Here is a 21,380-nt window from a genome sequence, read left to right on the forward strand (position 1 = left end):
AAAAGCAATGCGTGAGCCATCCCCATCTGCCACATCCAATTAATACATTTTTGCATTGCACACCAGGTTCTGAGGGATGACACTGATTTGACAGGTTCAGCATACGGTGGTAAAACTCCTGCACACAACCATTGATACGTTGTAATGCGAGAACTTCACGGTCAGGAGCTCTAAGATGGGTAAATAATTACCATACCCATCTGCTGGCTAACTCGTGAGAAGAATCCAATGCTGCTTTCCATGGCAACACATGCAGAGCCGTTTCAGTTGCCTGCGGGGTAACCACTGCCCCGTCATCAATCTCAGGCCGTGCCTGTGGCAGAGCCAATTGATCCAGGAAAGTGGCCACGGGGGCCCAGCGCTCAGTGCTGGGCCATCCCTGAACACAGGGAGTCACCAGCACAGCCGCCCCAGTCCTCGACCTTTTTGCAAACCGTGGCAGGGCTGTTTCTGGTGATGCTGACCGTGCCAAACAAAAATTAGTTTGATTTGTGTTTTTCTATACCCCAGGTACAGTCACTTATGCGTATTTACAAATCTCCTCCTTGCCAATCTTCCCTTATCTTCCTACACCTACAATTAGTGTCATGCTCAGTACAAAGCTGGAGCTGACTTTTCTGGCTAGTACTTCCATTAGTTCAGGTTTTCCTGTTACTTTGGTTAGTTTTGTTTAAAAGTTCCATTCTGTTGGGAGTTTTGAGTGAGTTCAGCCTTTCACTGTTCTGTCATTTTGCAGTTGGCCCTTTGGCCTTTTTGCTCTGTCTTGCTGGGATGGGCTGTTTGGGACCAAGGTGCTCCCTTCTCCAAGACTGGCTGTTCTGTGCGACTGGAGTTACACGAGGGATTGCACTGAACATATTTTTAAATTTAATTTAATTTGATTTTTTATATTTCATTTTAATTTTTTCATTTAATTTCATTTCATTTTATAAATAGTAGTAGTAGTATATTATAATATACTATTGTTATTGTCTTATTAAAATGCTTTTTCTGAACCCACGGGTTTCTCCCTTCCCTTCAGTTATCTTCCTTACCCCACTTGGTCAGTTGGGGGAGTACATGAGCAGCTGTTGTGGTCTTAGCTGCTGGCTGGGGTAAAACCATGACAAGAAAGAAGAGTAGTACCTCAAGAAATCTTGAAAATCACTTTCCAAGATGATGGCACTATTTTTTAATCCTTTTTTTTGGAGTGGGAAAGAGCATGAGAAAGGAAAACCATCAGAAACTGCAGCTCTGGAGGTCCAGAGTGGACCTCAGGGTAAAGAAATGTCATTCTGAGCACTGGGCTGTGCTCATTCAGAGGGACTATGGATCAGCCATGGCTTTGTGTTTCAAGGAACAGCGGGTGAAAATGGAGAGACAGCAGCACAGGTGGGGACACACTGGGATGAGAACAAGGTGGGGAAGCTCATGGGGTGTCTGCAGCCTGTGGGGAAACAGCTACAGGCCTGGGACAGTGTAGGATGGACTGTGGTGGAGATGGCCCAGGATGATGCTGGATGTCCCTGAAAGACCCAAGGTCTTTGTCCCCTCGGCTATGGCTGATGTCCCTGCCACCGAGGCCTAAGAGGAGACACATCGTTGTCATGCCCATGGCACCCCATCGCCTCCTTGCACCCCCCAGGGAGGCCAGGAAGTGTCACACCATTGTCCTTCACTGGGCATTGCACTCTCCACAACCCCAGGAAGAGCCCTGAGACACACGTGAGGGACAGGATCTCCCTTCCTAGGGGCAGGGGCTCAAGGCTTGGCCATTCTCCTTCATCAAACAAACCAAGGGTTTGTGCTGATGCACTTTGCCTTTGCCTGATGGAACCACAGCCTCCAATTATCTGCTCTAACGAGCCCCTTGGGAAGCTTTGTCAGTAACAGCCCTCAGTGGGGCCCATTAATGCTTCAAGGTACTTTGGAGTTTGCTTCTGGCTTTGACTTCTTGAGGAGATTCTTCAATCTGTCCTTGGTATCTGAGGTTCATGGACTCAGCACCAAATACGCCATGGGGCTCATTAAAACACAGAAAGCCCTAACGAGCAATGTTTCTTTCTGTAATTTTCTTCCAATCTTCAAGACTTGTAGAACTAACTGGAGAGGTTTCAATGGGACACTTACTGATGAAGATTTCAAAGACGATTTCATAAAGAAGGGTTTTTTCTCTCAAGGGTATTTTCTATCATTTTTCAGCGTATAGAAGAAGTTACAACAGCATTCTACAATGGACATTGATCCAGAGGGTCTCCTGAAGACATCTGGACAGGCAGGAGAACAGTCCCTTGAGGCTGGACACTGTATGGACAACCTTGCTGCCCACCCCCCACCCCCATCTGCCAGTTCCCTCATTGGCCACCAGACACTTGCATCACTTTTCCTCACATCAGACTTCTCCACTGAGCTCTGCAGGTGGATGCTGCAGCTCCTGCACACCAGCTCCCACCTGCTCTCCTGTGTAAACACTACGCAATAAATGCTAAAACACTTCCCTCAACTGTGTGTGTAAGCTGGATCTAACGAGATCCACCATCCACAAGGGACATCCACACAAGAACTGTTTTAGACAGAAAGATAGGAAAGGATAGATAGAAACACAATTAACATGCTGACTAACAGGTTAATTGGACCTCTGAAGAATGGGGCAAGTTTGTAACTCCCTGAGGCTCAAAGCAGAAACCAGAGAGTTGAGAGGCAACTGAATGACCAAAGAGCAAGTGGAGGACGAAACCTGACGGCACTGGGAACGGGGAATGTCCAGACAGTCTGCTGGAAAGTTGTCCTTTGACATGGACATTTAATCAGGAGAGGTGGAAACTCCTGAATGACGAGGGAGATGAAATAATAGAGTGTTGGTAATAGAAGTACAGGGGAAGACCAATATTTGTTTTCCTACCCTTAGTACACTTCCCCATAATTCACTTTTTGGCTTTTTTTTTTTTTTTTTAATTTTAATATGTTAAAAAAAAACCAAACCTCCAATCAAACAAACAAACCAACCAAACGAAAGAAGCAAAAAAACCACAAAACCAAAGCAAAAAACCCAACCCAAACCAACCAACAAACAACAACCGCAAAAAACCAACCACAAAACAACAACAACAACAAAGTGCACCTTTCCAGGCAGACATCAGTCATCTGTTGTCTCACCATAAACAGCCAGGGACATTTTAGGAGACCCAGTGTACCTGAGGTGCTGGCCTGGGATTGGCATCTATCACAGGGGACCTGGGGGAGACCAGAGCACCTTGCAATGCAGGTGGAGCCTGGGCAGGGGTTCCTGGGGCATCTACACTGGCACCAGGTGTTTGTGTCCCTGTAGCTGAAGACATTTGTGTCCTAAATCCATTCCCAGTTCTGGAAAACTCTTTCCTTTTCAAAGAAAAGAAACCCCCCCACAAAGACTTAAAAAGAAAAAAGAAGGAAAAAAAAGTATGTTGGCACCTTCCTTTGCTTTGGATCTTTCGTTCTTCTTATTTTAATTTTCGTTGACATTAACTGATATCTGACGGGCCTGCAGGCATTAAGCCAAGATCATTTTGTGTCTTGCATAGCACCCCATGCCCTCTAAACCTTCCCTGCCCAGGACTCCTCACACTTTGCCCAGAGCGAGTCACACTGAAGTGTTGACTGCTTCACTGGTTGAGATGTTGGTTTAGATGGTCACCTACAGCACAGGTGGATTCATGGCCCATAATCATCTGCTCTGCTCCAGTTAGAAACAGAGCCCAACATCACAATGGGATCATAAGAGAACTGAGGCTGAAGGGACCTCAGGAGTCTGCAGTCCAACCTGTCAGAAACTGGGTCAGACCAAGGTGTTCAAGCCTTCATTCAATCAGAGATTGAAAACCCACAAGGACAGAGGCTGCAGAGACTCTCTGGGTGACCTGAGATGGCACTTGGCTGAGCTCCTGGGGAAAAAAAAATTCCTTATGTCCTGGCTGAACCTGTCCTCTTTCACCTTCCACCCATTCTCTTTTGTTCTTCTACCACACACCATGGTGAAGAGCCTGGCTGTGTGTTCTCCATCACCTCCTCGTTGGTACTGACGGGCTGTGATGAGGTCCCTGCCAGCCTTCCCTTCTCTGGGCTGCACAAGCCCGGCTCCCTCAGCCTCTCCCCACAGGCAAAGTGCTCCAGTCCCTGGCTGTCCCCAGGGCCCTCTGCTCAACCCACTCCATCTGGCCAATATCTTTCCTGAATTGGGATCTGAGATCTGGATGGAGTATTCCAGAGAATCCCTTCCCTCCATCTCCTGGCCGTGCTCCTGCCGGCACAGCCCAGGGTGCTCCTGGCCTCCCGCGCACCAGGGCACACGCTGCCTCCTGCCCAGCTCCCTGTCCACCCAGACCTTTCCCACAGAGCTGCTCGCAGCCAGGCAGCCCCAGCCTGTGCCATTGCCAGGGTGAGTCCCGTGCAGGGGCAGACACTGGTGTTTGTCCTGCTGGGATTTCCTGAGGTTCCTGCCAAGATGTGCTCTCCTCCTTGAACCCCTTCACTGAGCACAGAGGCCTGGGAGGGTGTTCCAGTAAAGACCCAGGCACAGAAGGCATTGAGTCCCTCAGCCCCAGCATCACTCTCTGCTGTTATTAAATGGCCTCACAGGGAACCTCACCCATAAAGCTGGGGTGAGCAGCCAGTGCTGGAAATGGCCCAGGAGAGATGCCCAGTGGCTGGGGGGTGACAAAGGCCCTGGGCCACCTTCCTGGCCTGTCCATGTCACCAAGGGCACAGAACAGCCTCCTCTCTCCTGCACCTGCATGTCTTGATCCCTCTCACAATCCTTGGCTCTGCACCACAACCCCTGGTATGAGTCTTCACCCTGCGTGGTCATGCAGCATGAGATACATGCTGATGTTTTTCTCTCCCAGGTCCTTTCCAGCCCATCCCAACTCCCTCGAGTCTCTCCCACCTCCCCTGCCCTCTCTCCACCATCAACACCCTCTCCCCAGCAAAGCCCAGTCGGGGCTGGTCCCTCACCAGTGCCCATTGCAGGTGCTCTGGGCAGTCACCCCACAGCCTCTGCCCCTCTGAAGGGCACAGAAGCTCCTGGGGCTCCGAGAGGAGCCACCCCAGAGGTGGGTGAACATGCACGACAAAAGGAAAAGGAGGCACCTGTGTCTTTGCTCTCCTCTCCAGCAGATCCTGAGAGGTCTGCAGCCCCTCCAGGCCATCCCCTCTCTCCAGGCCAGCAGACAAGCCCTGGCCCTTAAGCTCCTCAAGAGCTCTTACTGCAGGCACACGCTGGTGCTTCCGGGAAGGTGTTATCATCTCCCATTCATTGTAACTATGCTGAGGATGGATCGCAGACTGAAAAAAAAAAATGCTGTTGTAGGTTCATTTATTTCACTCAAATACAATGAGAAACTCCTCATTTACACAAATTGTCTCAGTCACACAATATGTGAGGATACTTAATGGGATGTCTAGTGACATTACTTTGAAGACATCATCATATGAGGAAAAGGAAAAAAAATATAGCAAAGGAAAGACAAACTCAGCCTGTCATGACATACACTGGGAGCAATTTTCAGAGAGAATTAAGCAGCCTATGGCAGCTGAAAACATCCAGTCATCAGCTTCCTAAGAGCATCCTTGAGCTCCTGGTTCCTCAAGCTGTAGATGAGGGGGTTCAGTGTCGGAGGTACCACTGAGTACAGAACAGACACCACCAGATCCAGGGATGGGGAGGAGATGGAGTGGTGTTTTAGGTAGGCAAATGCACCAGTGCTGATAAACAGAGAGACCACAGCCAGGTGCGGGAGGCAGGTAGAAAAGGCTTTGTGCTGTCCCTGCTCAGAGGGGATCCTCAGCACAGCCCTGAAGATCTGCACATAGGACAGCAGGATGAAAATAAAACTTCCCAAAACCAGAAAAACACTGAAAGCAAGAAGCCCAAATTCCCTGAGGTAGGAGTGTGAGCAGGAGAGCTTGAGGATCTGGGGGATTTCACAGAAGAACTGGTCCAGGGCATTGCCCTTGCACAGTGGCAGTGAAAATGTATTAGTTGTGTGCATCCCAGCATAGACAAACCCACTGGCCCAGGCAGCTGCTGCCATGTGGACAAAAGCTCTGCTGTCCAGGAGGGTCCTGTAGTGCAGGGGTTTGCAGATGGCAATGTAGCGGTCATAGGACATGACAGTGAGAAGGGCACACTCTGCTGATATTGCAAATAAAAGGAGAAAGACCTGAGAAACACAACCTTGGTAAGAGATGTCCCTGGTGTCCCAGAGGGAATTGGCCATGGATTTGGGGACAGTGGTGGAGATGCAGCCCAAGTCGAGGAAGGAGAGGTTGAAAAGAAAGAAGTACATGGGGGTGTGGAGTTGCTGGTCACAGGCTATGGTGGTGATGATGAGGCCGTTGCCCAGGAGGGCAGCCAGGTAGATGCCCAGGAAGAGCCAGAAGTGCAAGAGCTGCAGCTCCCGTGTGTCTGTGAATGCCAGGAGGAGGAACTGGGTGATGGAGCTGCTGTTGGACACTTGCTGCCGATGGGCATGGACACTGTCAGAGGAGGGAATGAAAGCGACACATTAGTGGAAACTTCTCTGAGCAAAATCAAAGCCATTTCTCACACCCCCTCCCCTGCTCCACACCCCTTGTCCTTTTCCAGACCTTCCTTTGGGTCCGTGGCTGAGCCCTGGGTGGTGCTGGCTGGAGGTGCCGTGAGGAGCAGGGCCTGTGCCCGCTGGCTGCCCAGGAGTCAGCCCTGCTCTGCAGCAGGGGGTCATGGCAACGGGGGGCAGGGGCCAGTCCTGGGGTTCAGCTTTGTCAGATGGAACCACAAGATGTCTCACCCTTACCTAAGGTCTCAGCATCTCACGTTTAGCCCAAGACACACATGGCACATTGCACAAACCCGACAGCATTTTCTCTGCTGTAGCAACTCTGCGTTTCTCTGTGTGCCTTTCAGAAAACACAAAGATGCTGTAGGACAGGTTTGCATCCTGGAGCGAAGCTCCCAGCTTGGAAGGACACCTGAAGGATATGTCCAAGTGTTGTAATGACGGCATTTGATTCAGGGAGATTCAGCTCATTCTGCAGCCCCACAGACTGCATTGCCCACACCCCACAGGGCAGAGGAAAGCTGGGACACGTGTTCCCATGGACACACCTGCAGGAAAGGACCCACAAGATCAGGCTGTGACTGCAGCTGAAACTCCCATCCCCAGAGAGCCTGACAGCAAGAACCAGATCACAACAACAGTGACCCAGAGCAGTGGAGCAAGAAGGAAAATGCGGTGAGGGTGGGTGTGAGAGAGGCCAGGGCAGAGGCAGTCGGGCACTCAGACAGCGTCACCCTTCCCCAGCTGTGCAGCCACCTCCCACACACCAGCATTGCCGGGCAGCTGCTCTCAGCCCCTGTGCTCTGCAGAGGGAACTGGAGCTCTGGCTGCACAGGAGCTGCTTCATGCCTTGGAGCCCCCGGCCCTGAGGGCAGAGGCTTTGCTGGGTGGGAGAGGAGGTGAGGGGGCTGCTCACAGGAGGGATCTGCACTGCGGGGGATCACAGGGAGTTTTCTGTGTTTTGCCTCCTATAACAATTCCGGGTTTAGTTGCCTCTAATTTCTGATCATTTCCCTGCTGCCTGGAGATTCTCCCCCTGGGAGGTCTTGCCATGTGTCATGTCTTTTCCCTGTCAGTGCTCACATACTCCATCACACCCTCTGTGCCCTCACCCTGGCTCTACAGATGCCCTGCCTGTTGCAGGGCACTGCCTGGGGGCATCTTCCTGTTTGCAGCTTGGAAAACAAGACAAATCAGACTAAAGCTGAGGGGTCCAGCAAAGGTGATGCAGGTGCTGCCCACAGCCAGAGGAGTGGTGAAGGGATGTTATGTGCCTTCTGGCAGATGTACTCATCGCTCAAAGTTGCAGTTCAGGAGTCTCAGTGACTTCTTTAAGCATGAGGGCTCACTTTCTTTTTATCCTTTTCTGCACCTCCCAACCTTTGGGACAGGAAAATGAAAAGAAAGGCTCAGGAAAGCATCTTACCTGTCTGGTAATCCTTGCATTGATCTTCTTGAGGCATCTACTTGGAAAAAGTCCTGGGGGTGATCTGGAGCTGTGAGCAGCCCTGACCCACACAGCTCCCTCTCCACAGCACAAGCTCCCTTCCTGCCCTCATAGGGGTCGCTCCTTCCTCCCACAGCTTGTCGCCTCAGTGCCATGGGGATCTCCCTGGGCAGGATGAGCACTGACCCTGGCAGGTGGCAGAATCCCTGTCCCGGCACAGCCATGGGGTGAAGGGACTCTGATCTGCAGGACAGCCCTGGAAACACCTGCATGCTCACCTGACTTCACAGCTGTTCAATATTGCTTGAACAAGAGGCCCCTCCTTACAGATCCCACAAACTGTGCCTGTGTTAACTTTAGGAGATGCCTCCAGGACGTACAGCTGCATTGCCCTGCACCCAGAGACTTACCATGGCAAGGGCTGCAAAGATTTCTCCTCCAGTGAGCTCTCAGTCATCCTCCCAGTCCTGACCACCTCTAATCTCTCTCTGCCTTGCCCGTCTCCCTGAGATCCCCAGGCAGAGCCCTCAGCCCTGCTGTGCTTTGCAGAGGAGCTGCTCCTGGGCAGAGCTGTCTCTCTGCAGCGCTGCCGCTTGCCATGAGCTCCCTCTGTCCCAGGAGCCCAGCCCAGCTCAGCAGCACAGGAACAGCCCAAGGTGCTTTAATGATCCCTCTGGTGGCTTTGGCGCTGAGTCCATGAACCTCAGACACAGAGAGGAAGTTGAAGAAACCTCTCAAGAAGTCAAAGTCTCATTCAAACTCCAAAGTTTCTTATAATGTTAATGGGTCCCACTGAGGAACACTACTGAGGAACTGACCCCAGCGTCTGGTTAGAGAAGGAAACTGGAGGCAAAGATGACAGGTCAGGAAAAACAAGGTGAAGGTCTCTCTGATTATCAGGAAACCTGGTTGTGTTTCATTAACCAAAGGGCCAAGCCCTGACCCCCAACCCTGGGAAGGCAGATCCTGTTCCTTCCACATTGCCCAGGGCTGTTCCTGGGACAGTGTGATGTGGGGCTGTGCAAGGCCAAGGGCAGGACTATGGTCCAACACCTCCCAGGTTCCTGGCTGGGGACAAGGAGGCCATGAGGCCCCTGTGCTGTAAGGACAAGGTGTCTCCTCACAGGCATCAGAGGTGGAGACAACAGCCATAGCTGAGGGGAGAAGGAGCTCATGTCTGGTGGGGGCTTTCAGCCTCTTTACATCCGTGATCATCTCCACGACAGCCTGTGCTATGCTGTGGCATCACCTGCACCTCTTTCCCTGCAGGCTGGAGACATCCCCCCTGCTGCCCCACCTTGCTCTTGTCTGACCATCTTCCTTCCTTTGCTGATATCTCTCCATCCTCCCCAGCTGTTCCTTGAAGCACAAAGCCTTGGGCTGATGCAGACTGCCTCTGGGTGACCGGCTCCACCACAGCACTGCCCTTCCAGTCATATTCCTTCCTGCTCATGTCTGGCCAGAACCTACCCAGTTGCACTTTGTGGCATTATTTCTTTCTCAAGCTCTTTCCCACTATGAAGAAAACCTCCACCATCTCTGAAACCACCCTTCAAGCACTCTCAGGCTCCTCCTACACTGCTGCAGCCTCCCCAGCGCTGCTGGGCCAAAGCAGCCCAGGTCCCTCAGCATCCCACACCATGTGCACAAGGTCCTGAACCCTGCCTTGGCAGAGCCCTACACTCTCCAGTTCCTCCCTAGCTCTCCAAACTGGGAAGCCGCACACTGGCACACACCCGTGTGCGTGGGGTCACACCAGTGCTGAACCGAATGGGATGAGAACTCCAGGTGTCTGGGTCCCCACGCTCCTCCTAATGCAGCCCCGTGTGCAGCTGCCTTGTTCATGGTGAGCGTGCAGCACGGGCTTGTGTGGCGGCCCTTGTAGTGCCCAGGCCCTTCTCCTCAGGGTCACTGCTCAGCGTGTCAGGTCCTGGTCTGTCCTGATGGATGGGGTTATTCTCCTGCCCCCATACAGCTCATTCAGAGCTTTCAGATGGTGGAATCCCAAAGTTTCTCAAGGTTTGGACCCTCTCTGAACTGAAGATCCATTTGTGGTCAGCTCTTGATGTTTACCTGCAGATGGCTTATCCTGATGAGGGTGTCTCTCCAAAGATAACAGCATGAGGAGTTTCAGGGCACTACAAACAGCCCCTCCTGGAGAAACTGGGGGGTCTCGGAGGTCTGGTGCTCATCATGCCAGAGGTCTGGAGTCTGAGGGGAAGTTGCCCTTTATGTGAGGGAGCAGCAGGAATGTGTGGAGTTCTGCCTGGGGACAGAGAATATCAGCTGAAGAGCTGAGGAGTCAGCATGAGAGGGCAGAGCAACATGGGCAATGTTGTGGTGGGTGGGCATCAGCAACAGACTCACTAATGAGGAAGAGGAGTTAGATGAGGCCTCCTTCAGACAGATGAAAGTAGCCTCATGTTTGCAGGGCTGTGTCCTCATGGCAAACCTAAGATATCCCAATATCTGCAAGGTACCAGCCATCCAGGATGGGTTTGGAGCTCATTGACAACATCTTCCTGACACGGGTGACTGAGGAGTCAGTGAGGTGAGGTGCCCTGTGGGACTTCCCACCTACAAACCAGAAAGAGTTGGTCAGGGATGTAGCAGTCAGGGGTGAGAAAGGAGAGTTGAGGCTCCTGGAAGATGATAACAAGGCAAAGAGCAGGATTTCAGGAGAGCAGGCTTTGGCCTGCTGAGTGACTTACTTCGGTCCTACGGGATATGACCTTGGTGTCTGCAGTGTTTTTTCTCTCATGTTTCCTCTCTCCTCTCTCCCACCTGCTGTTGTGCAGTGTTTTTTACCCTTTCTCAAATACAATATCACAGAGGTGCTGTCAGCATCACTGAGTGGCTCAGATTTGGCAAGGAGTGGGTCCATCTTGGAGCCAGCTGAAATTGGCTCTGTCTGACGTTGGTCAAACCCCTGTTGTCTTCTCAGAGAGGTGACAACCGTAGCACAGCCACACTCAGCCCAGTTCCAAGACTTGGCCATGTAAACCCAATACAGGGTGACAACGTGTTGGATTTTACAAACTCCTTGACCATGAAGAAGAAATGGAAAAGATGTTCTATCAGCAACCAGAGGAAGTCTCCAGTCAATGAGCAGGTTCCTATGGGGAACTGTAATTGCCCTGGCATTCACTGGCCAGGCAAAGCGGCAGGTGCCAACAGTCCAGAGGATCTTGGGCCAAGTTCTTAACACGGCTGCCTGGTGGGTCAACAAGGGTGACGCTCACCTGGATCTGGAACTGGCAAACAAGGCAGAGCTGGTCAAGGATGTGAACATCAGTGTCCACCTTGGCTGGTGTGAGCAGGAAACAGTGGGGTCCCAGGCACCAGAGGGGAGGGAGGAAGGCCAGCAGCAGAGCACAGGCTGGTGGGCTCCAGAGGAGAAGACTTTGACATGACTGGGGGGGCTGATAGAGGCGGTGCCAGGGAAGCAGCTCTGAAGGCTGAAGGAGCTCAGGAAATCGACAGGCCTTACAGGACAGCCTGCTCTAAGAACGCGAATGATCTCTCTGAGTACCCATGAGAAGTAGCATTTATCTTGTGAGGCTGCTCGTCTGAACTGACAGAGCTCCAGGGGAAAAAGGCAACACACAGAATGTGGGAGCGTGTCGAGCTGTAAAGGAGGAATTTAGAAACATTTTCCATTGATGTGGCAATGATGCCACAGCTGCCCTGGACTTGAAACCTGCAGAGGAGGCTGAGAGCAGCCAGATGAGCTGACACTGCTTCCCTACAGTAAAATAACCGACCAGGGTAACATGGACCTGCTGCTGAACTTTGTAAGAGTAGAAGCAGACAGGACTGAGGTACTTCACGGCTTCTTTGCCTCCATCTTCACCAGCAAGGTCTCCTGGGGCTTTGTTCCTGAAGGCAGGAGTCTGGAGAACAGCCAGGAGTGGATGGGGCTCAAGTCAGGGGTTACTTGAGCAAACTCAGACACCATGACAGAAAAGGAAATGGGTCATTTCACCAGCTCCCTGAACACAAGTATCGCTGTGCTGTGGCACCTGACATTCCCAGGAACACCCACCTCTTGGTCCAGAGGAGTGTGACTCCTCTTGAGCTGTCCTGGCCTGTCTCCTCACTCACGCGGTGATTCAGGCACCCACTTTTCTGACATCTTCAGTCTTTATCAGGAGACGCTCCAGATCAATATGAACAGGAGACTGCTGAGACCACCTGTTCTGGAAAGGGAGGGAAGGACGAGCAGGGAAGGAAACAGAAGAAATACTGGTTTATGGCTATTTATTAAGGAAATGCTCTCTGTTTGGCTGTTCCTGAAATCTCTCTAATCACCCACACCAGACTTGAAGCCTTTTGGAAAATGATGCACAGAGGATTGCCATGAAAGGGCATTTTAGATACTAGTGAGTCCTCTGGTGCCGTGATCCTGAACTGCAGCTACTGAAAGAATGAACAAAGCTCTAAGGAAGTGAAAGGCAGAAGCAAACCCAAAGGTTCTGAGGGTGTTTGGGACCCCACGAAGGGCCATCACTGACACAGCTGTGAAGGAAACAACCACTCGAGGTCCCTGTCCCTGGAGGCTGGTGAAGCAAAGACTTGGAGACACTGGTTACAGGTGGTGAGGGCAATGTGGAGGTGGCTCTGGTACCATGTCAGCCCTTGATGCTTGTTTATACCCAGAATGGCTGAGCCCTGACCCCTGGGACCTTGCAAATTTTTCTCAAATGTTTTTCAAGGCTTTGCCTGTGGACAGTGTTTTGTGTTTTGGGGGTGGGTTTTATGTCAAGTGGTGTTTCTTTAACCGCAAGGCTCTGGTTTTCTGTGGAGTTGGAAATGCCTGTGAGTTCCTCACAACTCATAGAGCTTCTTTCATAGACCAGGCAATGGTCACCAGTCACCTCAGTGTCCCAGTCCCAAACTTGCTTGAACCCTCTATTTGGATCTGTACCCCATCACTCCAGGATGTTCAAGCATCCACCAGGTTCATGGATGGTTCCTGAGGACCATCCAAGTGTGGGCAGTGTAAGAGAGGAGCAGAGCAAGGTCAGCTCATGGGCCATGGCTGAGCACAGCCACCCCCAGCAGCGGCCACTCCCCATCTCCCAGGCACAGCCATGCCCACAAGATGGAAATGTCACTACCATACACGATCAGCCCAAGAGAGACCTTCCTTCCATTTTCCCAGGAAAATCTTCCTCCTGTTGCTCCTCCACCTGCAGACACCAACTATTTTACATTTCTGGGCTGAGACCTGGCTGTAAGGGTTCACTAAAGCCATCGGCCATCTCATTGTTTCTCCCTGACATGCTCTGACCCTCTCCCACACCTACACATGGCCAGTCACGGCTGCTCAGGGTCTCCTGCTCCTCAGAAGAGGCCTTGAGCTTCTTGGTTCTTCCTGGTGCTTATTATAAACTTCCTCGCCCTCTCCAGAGCCCATGCTGAGCTTTCTTGTCCATAACAGCCCCTTTATGACCATGTGTTAGTAAGTGGTTGTCTTTTTATGATCATTTGTGCAGAAAGGGCAATCCCAGGAAATCACCAATTACATAAAAACGGATGCGGAGTGAAATGCCATGAAGACCTGATGAGTTACCCCCGTGTCTGTGTCTCTCCTGGAAGGAGTCTGTCCCGAGAAGGGGATCCAGCTTCTGCCAGTCTCTGGAGAGGCAAATGAGCAGTGTCCATGCACCTGGGGAGGAACAGGGTGACTTTTGCCAGACCGCCCGTCATCTGAACCACTTAGGGGCTACCACAGATGCAGAGTACTATTTTACAGATATGTAAATATAAGCATGTTAAACTTTTTTTTTTCTTTAAAAACTGGCATTCCTTGATAAATTACAAAAACATTTGAAGGACTTTTCATGCCTTTTAACATGATTATCCACAGAAGGCCCACCAGCATTGCGTCTCAGGAAACTGGATGCCAGAGTTCAAGGGAAGGATGGTTTGGGCTTTGTCCGGGGATCTGGGAAACTGGAACGTGCTCCCATCTCCCCAACACCCTGCCCTCCTCAGTGAGGGCTGTGAGACATCCTGCCAGTGGGGTCTGAACTCTCAGTCATGACAAGTATCTTATGTCTAACTGCAGCCAATGGTGTCCTGCCAGCTCAGGATTGGAGCTTCCATTCCTGGAGGTATTTAAAAGATGTGGAGATGTGGCGCTTAGGGATATGGTTCAGTGGTGGACTTGGCACTGTTTGATTTACGGTTGGACTCCATGTTCTTGAGGGTCTTTTCCAGCCTAAATGATTCTATGATGCCACGATTCTATGATTTGGATTGAAACCATTTCAATTCCCATCACCTCCAGCTTCCCTCAGAGGCTGCTGTTGTGTGGCACAACTGTCCTGGCTCTCCAGGCAGGCTGGACACGGGTTTGGTGCCTGCATTGGAATTTTTCCTCTTCCTGGGGTAAAAGACTGTTGAGGAGAGATGGTTGTAGAGATTTGGGTCACAGAGGTTTGAAGCAATCCTTTCAAAATCTGAGCAGGCTGAGCTTTGGAGCCGAGGGACAACAGAGATGCTCTCAAGGATGTTTTAGAAGAGTGGTACTACCAACTAATAGCAGTAACAGGGAACTCCTTATTCTCACTAGTGATGATGGTGAACTAAAGATCTTTAATTTCATTCCTAGCAGTCATTCTTGCTTTTCAAAACAGCTACTACACCTTAGTAGTTGTGTCTTGAAAGAAGTTCTTAGAACAATGCTTTTTCTCTCACTTTTTTTTTTTTGTTTTTAATCATTTAATGAGTACACATCTTGGACAGAATTACCCCAAAATCATCCTTCTTTCATAACTTTTCTCCTTTTTTTTTTTTTTTTTTTCCTGTCGTGAGGTGGAGGTGGCATAGGAGAATAGTTTCATTTTTAGCCAAAGAAGGCCAAGGAGCAGATGCCAGCTCAGTGCAAAGGCACAAAGGAATCCAGAATCTTTATGTGGTGTCCACTGACACACACTTTCACCTGCATTTCCAGTCTCTGAAGTCCCAACTGTGCAGCGGAGACTGGAGTTCTGAGCTCCCTTCATCTGCCCTGCGTGACACATGTCAGATGAAACTACCCCAGTCAAATAGTTGGTTTTGATTCTCTTCACAGCCCGAAGCACCACATGGGTCAGGAGACAAGCCAGACAAGGAGCTGGTCAAGAGCCTCGTTTCCATTTCTGTAACGATGGCTTTGCTGCCTGGCTGATGTGCAGACTCTGTACACGGATGCTGACACCTGTTGAGCAACCTGCTCTGAAAGGATCAACAAGGTGGGCATGAGGACATAGCAAAAAAGAAGATGCTGGGTTGGGGCAAATGAAAAGGGATGCACAAGATGTGGTCAGGACTGTTTGGGGGCACTTGTAAAGCAGCCCTGGACCTCATGTGAATTACTTTTGTGGTCAGAGAGATCCTGAGAGCTCTCCCTAAACTGAAAACATGAAGGGGAAGGAAGGACAGCATTATTCAGGCTGTATGAGACCTCGGGAGGTGTCTTGACCAACCTCCTGCTCAAAGCAGGGTCAGACCAGATTACTCAGGGCTTTATCCAAACACATCTTAGACACTTTCTGGGGTAGAGTGGATGTGCACTCCTGGGAAACAGCTTCCAGTGCTTGACTGTCCTCAGGATTGGGAAGTTTCTCCCTTTCTATAGCACCTTTCCAAGCCCAACTATCTAGATTGTTTTTACCCATCTACTTACACACCAATGCAGATCCTATTATCCTTCCTTGGACACAAGAACATTTTGGGGCATGATACTGAATGCCTTGCTGACTGCCAGCTAACAGACCACCACTGCTCTCCCCACGTCCTGCAACCCTGTCCTTTCCTCACAGAAAGCAAAGAGGATGGACAGACACAACCTGCCCTGGGTAAACCCCGTCACCTTCTCTTCCAGACACCCAGAAATGGGGTCCTAGTGGACATGTTCTGGGGCACAGCCCTTAGTTCCCCTGCTCATCCGTTGGCCATTTTTGAAAGGTGCACACAATGTGTGAGAGCTGCCAGTGGTCAGGGAGTCCCCCCAGTCTCCATAAGCTTTCAAAGGTTCTGGAGAGTGGCCTCCCTGTGACATGGTCCTGCTGTCTCAGCTCCTGGGATGCTGCCCCTCCTGTCCTGTAGACTGGAAAGGATTGTGTTAGTTCCAGTGATCCCTGACTCGATCCCCATCCAGATCTCCTCCAGATTCCTGCCTTCAATCGCAGAGGCCTGGGAGAACTTGCTGAGGATGGAGGAAGAGACACAGAGAATATAAGTTCTTTCCCTTATTAATTTCATCAATGGCCACACTGTGTCTTTGTTTCTCCTTTAACTGTTCCTGAAGTAGTAACAGCTCATTATGGGGCCCTTGAATTGCCTTACAGAGCTAGACCGAGTTTTGATCTGGACTGTTGCTGTGCTTGGAGGCTGCTGTCCTTACCGACCAGATGAACTAACTTCTGCCACCCTGCCTTGGCAGTTTATTCCGTCTGTGTCACAGCTCTGTCTGCAACACTGACAGCTCCAGCTCAGCCAGTCAGGTCCCTGGCTGAGGACATTGCCTCCCATCTGGGCTGAACCACGCCAGCTGTGGCACCAGCCCAGCTCTGACCTGCCCCAAGGAAACCTGGTACCAAGTGTCCAAGAGCCCATGTGTGCAAAGGCTTTGCTTCAGAGCACAGACATGACATGGCCAAAGATTGCTGAATGTATTTCTAGCCCTAGGACGACAAACCCAGAAAAAAATACCTAAACTCATTCAACTGAGGATATTCCTCCACTCAGCTTGGAGAATTTAGATCCTTTGCTGCAACATTCCTGGTGTCCTGTCTAATGATGGGACAAGAAAAGATGATTCTCATACCGATTTATTTTCTAATTGAAAGAATGCAATGCTGGAAAGAAGTGTCTCTGCAGAAGAGCGAGAATCAGCATCACTGATTACTTGAGGTTGTTTTAAAGAATGTGCCCCTAGAGCCCCAGGAACACCACAAGGGAGCCAGGATGGACCAGAGAAAGGGACATCATGGCTGCTCCTGTGCTGCTGAGCTGGGCTGGGCTCCTGGGACAGAGGGAGCTCATGGCAAGCGGCAGCGCTGCAGAGAGACAGCTCTGCCCAGGAGCAGCTCCTCTGCAAAGCGCAGCAGGGCTGAGGGCTCTGCCTGCAGCACCGAGGGGACAGGAGCCAGGCACAGAGAGGGAAACGCAGTCTGGGGTGGGAGGATGCTAAGAGATCACTGGGAGAAAAATCTTCACAGATATTAAGCCTGTGGCTGCAGGGCATTGCATCTGCAAAGCATGGTAGGATCTCAGAAAGCTGTCACATTGCAGAGCCTGCAAGAGATGTAAGTACAGCTCTCAGAGATTCTCTGATCGGAGGAGGAGGATGTGCTGCAGAGCAGGGATTGCCTTCTGCACTGTCAGAATGACAAGACATGAATGTTGCATTCTCCCAAGGATGGCTGTGGGGTGAAAATATAAATGAGCACCCAGGGCTGCCCAGGGCTGTCCTGCAGAGCAGGGTCCCTGCACCCCAGGGCTGTGCCGGGGCAGGGACTCTGCCGCCTGCCAGGGTCAGCGCTCAGCCTGCCCGGGGAGATCCCAACAACACTGAGGGGAGAAGCTGTGGGGGGAAGGAGAGACCCCTGGCAGGGCAGGGTCCTTCTGCTGCTTGGTTACAGATATTACTATAAAGATAAGAAGCTTTCCCATGTCTGTCCTTTCAGTTTCCTATTCCAAGGCTAGTGGAAATGCGAGTGTAGGAAAGGATAAATGCAAAAGGAGCTCTCAAGTTTTAACAAGTCACTGAGACTCCTGAACTGCAACACTGAGTGATCAGTACATCTGCCAGAAGACTCGGAACATCCCTTCGGCCACTCCTCTGCCCATGGACAGCAGCAGCATCACATCTGCTGAACCCATCAGCTTTAGGCTGACCTGTCCTTTCTACCAACCTGCAAACCTCTGCTCTCAGCAGTGCCTGGGGGCTTTTCAGGGTAACACGGCAGTGTGATCAGCCTCCATCTCAGAAAGGTGCCAGCCCAGGGCAGCTGGGAGCAAGACAGAGGGACAGAGCAGCTGCCCTCACTCTGCACTGACCCACAGGCATTCTCCTGCCTTGCAGGACTCGCTCTGTTCTCCCTGAGTGCAGCAGAAATTCTGAGGGTTTCTGACACCCAAGAACACTTTCCAGGGGAGTTGCAGGATTGGTCTAGATGATCTGTCGAGGTCCGTTCCAATGCCTAACATTCTGTGATTCTGTGAAGCTGTAAAAAACCCAAACATTTCAAATTTCATTTTACCGTCCTGTTTCATTCTCAGTAATAGTGCAGATGCTGACAGGATCTTCTTCACCAGCAGCAGTTTCAGGTGACAACTTTGAACCCCAGGACTGGCCCCTGCCCCCCGTTCCCATGACCCCTGCTGCAGAGCAGGGCTGACTCCTGGGCAGCCAGCGGGCACAGGCCCTGCTCCTCACGGCACCTCCAGCCAGCACCACCCAGGGCTCAGCCACGGAGCTGAAGGAAGGTCTGGAAAAGGACAACGGGGTGTGGAGCAGGGGAGGGTGTATGAGAAATGGCTTTGATTTTGCTCAGAGAAGTCTCCCCTAACATGTCACTGTCATTCCCTCCTGTGACAGTGCCTCATGCCCAGAGATAGCAAATGTCCAACAGCAGCTCCATCACCCAGTTCCTCCTCCTGGCATTCACAGACACACGGGAGCTGCAGCTCTTGCACTTCTGGCTCTTCCTGGGCATCTACCTGGCTGCCCTCCTGGGCAACGGCCTCATCATCACCACCATAGCCTGTGACCAGCAACTCCACACCCCCATGTACTTCTTCCTCCTCAACCTCTCCCTCCTCGACCTTGGTTCCATCTCCACCACTGTCCCCAAATCCATGGCCAATTCCCTCTGGGACACCAGGGCCATTTCATATACAGGATGTGTTGCCCAGCTCTTTTTTTTTCTTTTCTGTGCTGCAGCAGAATATTTTATTCTCATAGTCATGTCCTATGACCGCTACGTTGCCATCTGCAAACCCCTGCACTACAGGACCCTCCTGGGCAGCAGAGCTTGTGTCCACATGGCAGCAGCTGCCTGGGCCACTGGGTTTCTCTATTCTGTGCTGCACACGGCCAATACATTTTCACTGCCGCTCTGCAAGGGCAATGCCCTGGACCAGTTCTTCTGTGAAATCCCCCAGATCCTCAAGCTTTCCTGCTCTCGCTCCAACCTCCGGGAACTTGGGCTTGTTGTCTTTTGTGCCTGTTTAATTTCTATGTGTTTCATTTTCATTGTGCTGTCCTATGTGCAAATTTTCAGGGCCGTGCTGAGGATCCCCTCTGAGCAGGGACGGCACAAAGCCTTTTCCACGTGCCTCCCGCACCTGGCTGTGGTCTCCCTGTTTGTCAGCACTGTCATATTTGCCTACCTGAAGCCCCGCTCCATCTCTTCCCCATCCTTGGATCTGGTGGTGTCTGTTCTGTACTCTTTGGTGCCTCCAGCAGTGAACCCCCTCATCTACAGCATGAGGAACCAGGAGCTCAAGGATTCCCTGTGGAAACTAATGGTGGGATGCTTTTCAAAATAATAAACTACCCGTCATCTTCTCTTCAACATATAACAATTTTAATGTAACTCATTAGAGGCTCAGACTTGTGTGTATGTGTGTTGGTGGTGTTTATTTCTTAATCAGTCATGATATTTTTGTCATCCCCTTTCTAATTCACTGTCTGCCTTTCCTTTTCAACCCACTGGCTGTGTAGATATGCAGCCATGCTCTCTGTGTATTTAAACGAAATAAAGGGCTGTGCATGTATTTATTTCAGTGAGATTCTTCCTCCAAGACCTTTTTTGAGCTGCAGGGACAGTTCCTGTGCGTGGGTGGAGGGGAAAAGAGCCCAGCCTGGCAGCCCTGCCAGGGAGCACCAGCGCTTGGCCTTCCAGAGCTGTTCTCGTTCCACTCCCACACTCTCCTTCCCATCCCTTGTGTTGGTGCAAGGCCTGAGTGCTCTGGCAGCCTGGTCACCGTCCTGCTGTGTGTGAGTCCTGTGAGCGCAGGCAGGGACAGGCAATGGGCACTTCTGTGACACAACTGGCTTCCGGAACAGTACTTCTATAAAGGCAAGTTTCTCTTAAGAACATGCACAAGAAAGCAGCCTGCAGGTTGAAACACCAGTGTACAGCTGAACAGTGTGTGTGTGCAGGGCTGGGCACACAGCAGTGTCTTCTCACAGCCAGGTCTCCTGCCAGAGACCTGCAGGACCAGCAGAGCAGGGTCTGGGCTGTGCCCCTGTGCACTGGACACCCTGAGGAAGGAGCCTCAGGTCAATCATCATGCACTGGCCCCTCACAACCACCATTTCCAGCACTGGCCTCTCACCCTCAGAGGTTGTTTTTCCCTCCATGGAGGGACACTGAATGAATAGTTCAGCAGTCCGAGTTTGTACTGTACAGATGAGATGTGAGCATGCACATCATGTATGTATGAATGCGAGTGAGCACAAACAACATTAACTGTTCCTTGGGGTTCCATGAAGGCCTGTGGCACAAAGAAGGCCTTGAGGTCACTTCATATTGGGAGGAACACCCCATGGGAAATCACCTGAATGCAGCCCTGGGATGTGCTTCCTTTAACTGAGGTCCCCGTGTCCATTCCTCATGACGTGGGACATCTCAGATGAGTGCAGAGCAGGGTGACACACCACAGGGCTGAGGTGTCTCCCGTCCCTTGGGAGTGGCAACAGGAGGCCAGAGAGACACTGTGACTCCTGCCTCTGTGTGTGAAAGAGACAGACTCTGTCTGTGAGCATCCCTGGGTGCATAAGGAGTCCATGAGGCCAGCTCAGATGTGGACACGTGACAGAACCCTGACATTTCTGTGTGTGACTCCAGGAACCAACAACACAGGCCCAGTGAGACTGATCTCAGCTGCCTTGGACAGGCTCACTGCAAGTGCTGCTGTCTGCTACATCACCCTTGCCCATGATTCTGGATTGTGCTCTCATAAGAATCAGGGTAATTAGAAAGGTTCTGGGGTCTTTGGAAAAGGCAGACATCAAAGCCATGTTCAAGAAAGGCAAGAAGAAGCATTGGGAGAATTGCAGGTTGGTCAGCCTGCCTCTGTCCCTGGGAAGGGGATTGGACATGTCCTCCTGTAGAATGCGATTTTAGCTCTTTTGAGGGTGATGCCAAGGTGGGTGGAGGCCTTGAACAACCTCCCCTGGTTCACCCGGCCTTGAGCAGGACAGTGAGACAAGATGAGTGAGACAAGGGCTCTCTTCAAGCAAGGCAAGGAAGCGAGATGGATGTCTACAGCCTGCAGGGAAAGAGGGGCAGGTGCAGGACTGTGTAGAACACGCTTCAGTCTTGGTCAGGTCCTGGGGGCTAAGGAGGGGGATGGATGGGTGTGGTATTTTGAAG

At 51.3% G+C, this 21,380-nt stretch overlaps 2 protein-coding genes across 2 annotated transcripts; one reads left to right on the plus strand and one right to left on the minus strand.

Moving 5' to 3' along the window:
* Positions 1-5,537: 5,537 nt before the first annotated feature.
* On the minus strand, positions 5,538-8,389 carry LOC135995531 (olfactory receptor 14A16-like). Its single transcript, XM_065646910.1, has 2 exons — positions 8,280-8,389; positions 5,538-6,492 (listed from the first exon to the last, which is right to left on the minus strand). Exons 1-2 carry the CDS (start codon positions 8,387-8,389, stop codon positions 5,538-5,540), a joined length of 1,065 nt encoding a protein of 354 aa, XP_065502982.1.
* A 10,163-nt stretch (positions 8,390-18,552) lies between these two features.
* On the plus strand, positions 18,553-19,548 carry LOC135995533 (olfactory receptor 14J1-like). Its single transcript, XM_065646911.1, has one exon. The coding sequence runs from the start codon at positions 18,619-18,621 to the stop codon at positions 19,546-19,548; it is 930 nt and encodes a 309-aa protein (XP_065502983.1). The 5' UTR covers positions 18,553-18,618.
* The last annotated feature ends 1,832 nt before the right edge of the window (positions 19,549-21,380 follow it).

The sequence above is a fragment of the Caloenas nicobarica genome, chromosome 17, assembly GCF_036013445.1.
Source record: "Caloenas nicobarica isolate bCalNic1 chromosome 17, bCalNic1.hap1, whole genome shotgun sequence".
NCBI classification, from domain to species: Eukaryota; Metazoa; Chordata; class Aves; order Columbiformes; family Columbidae; genus Caloenas; species Caloenas nicobarica.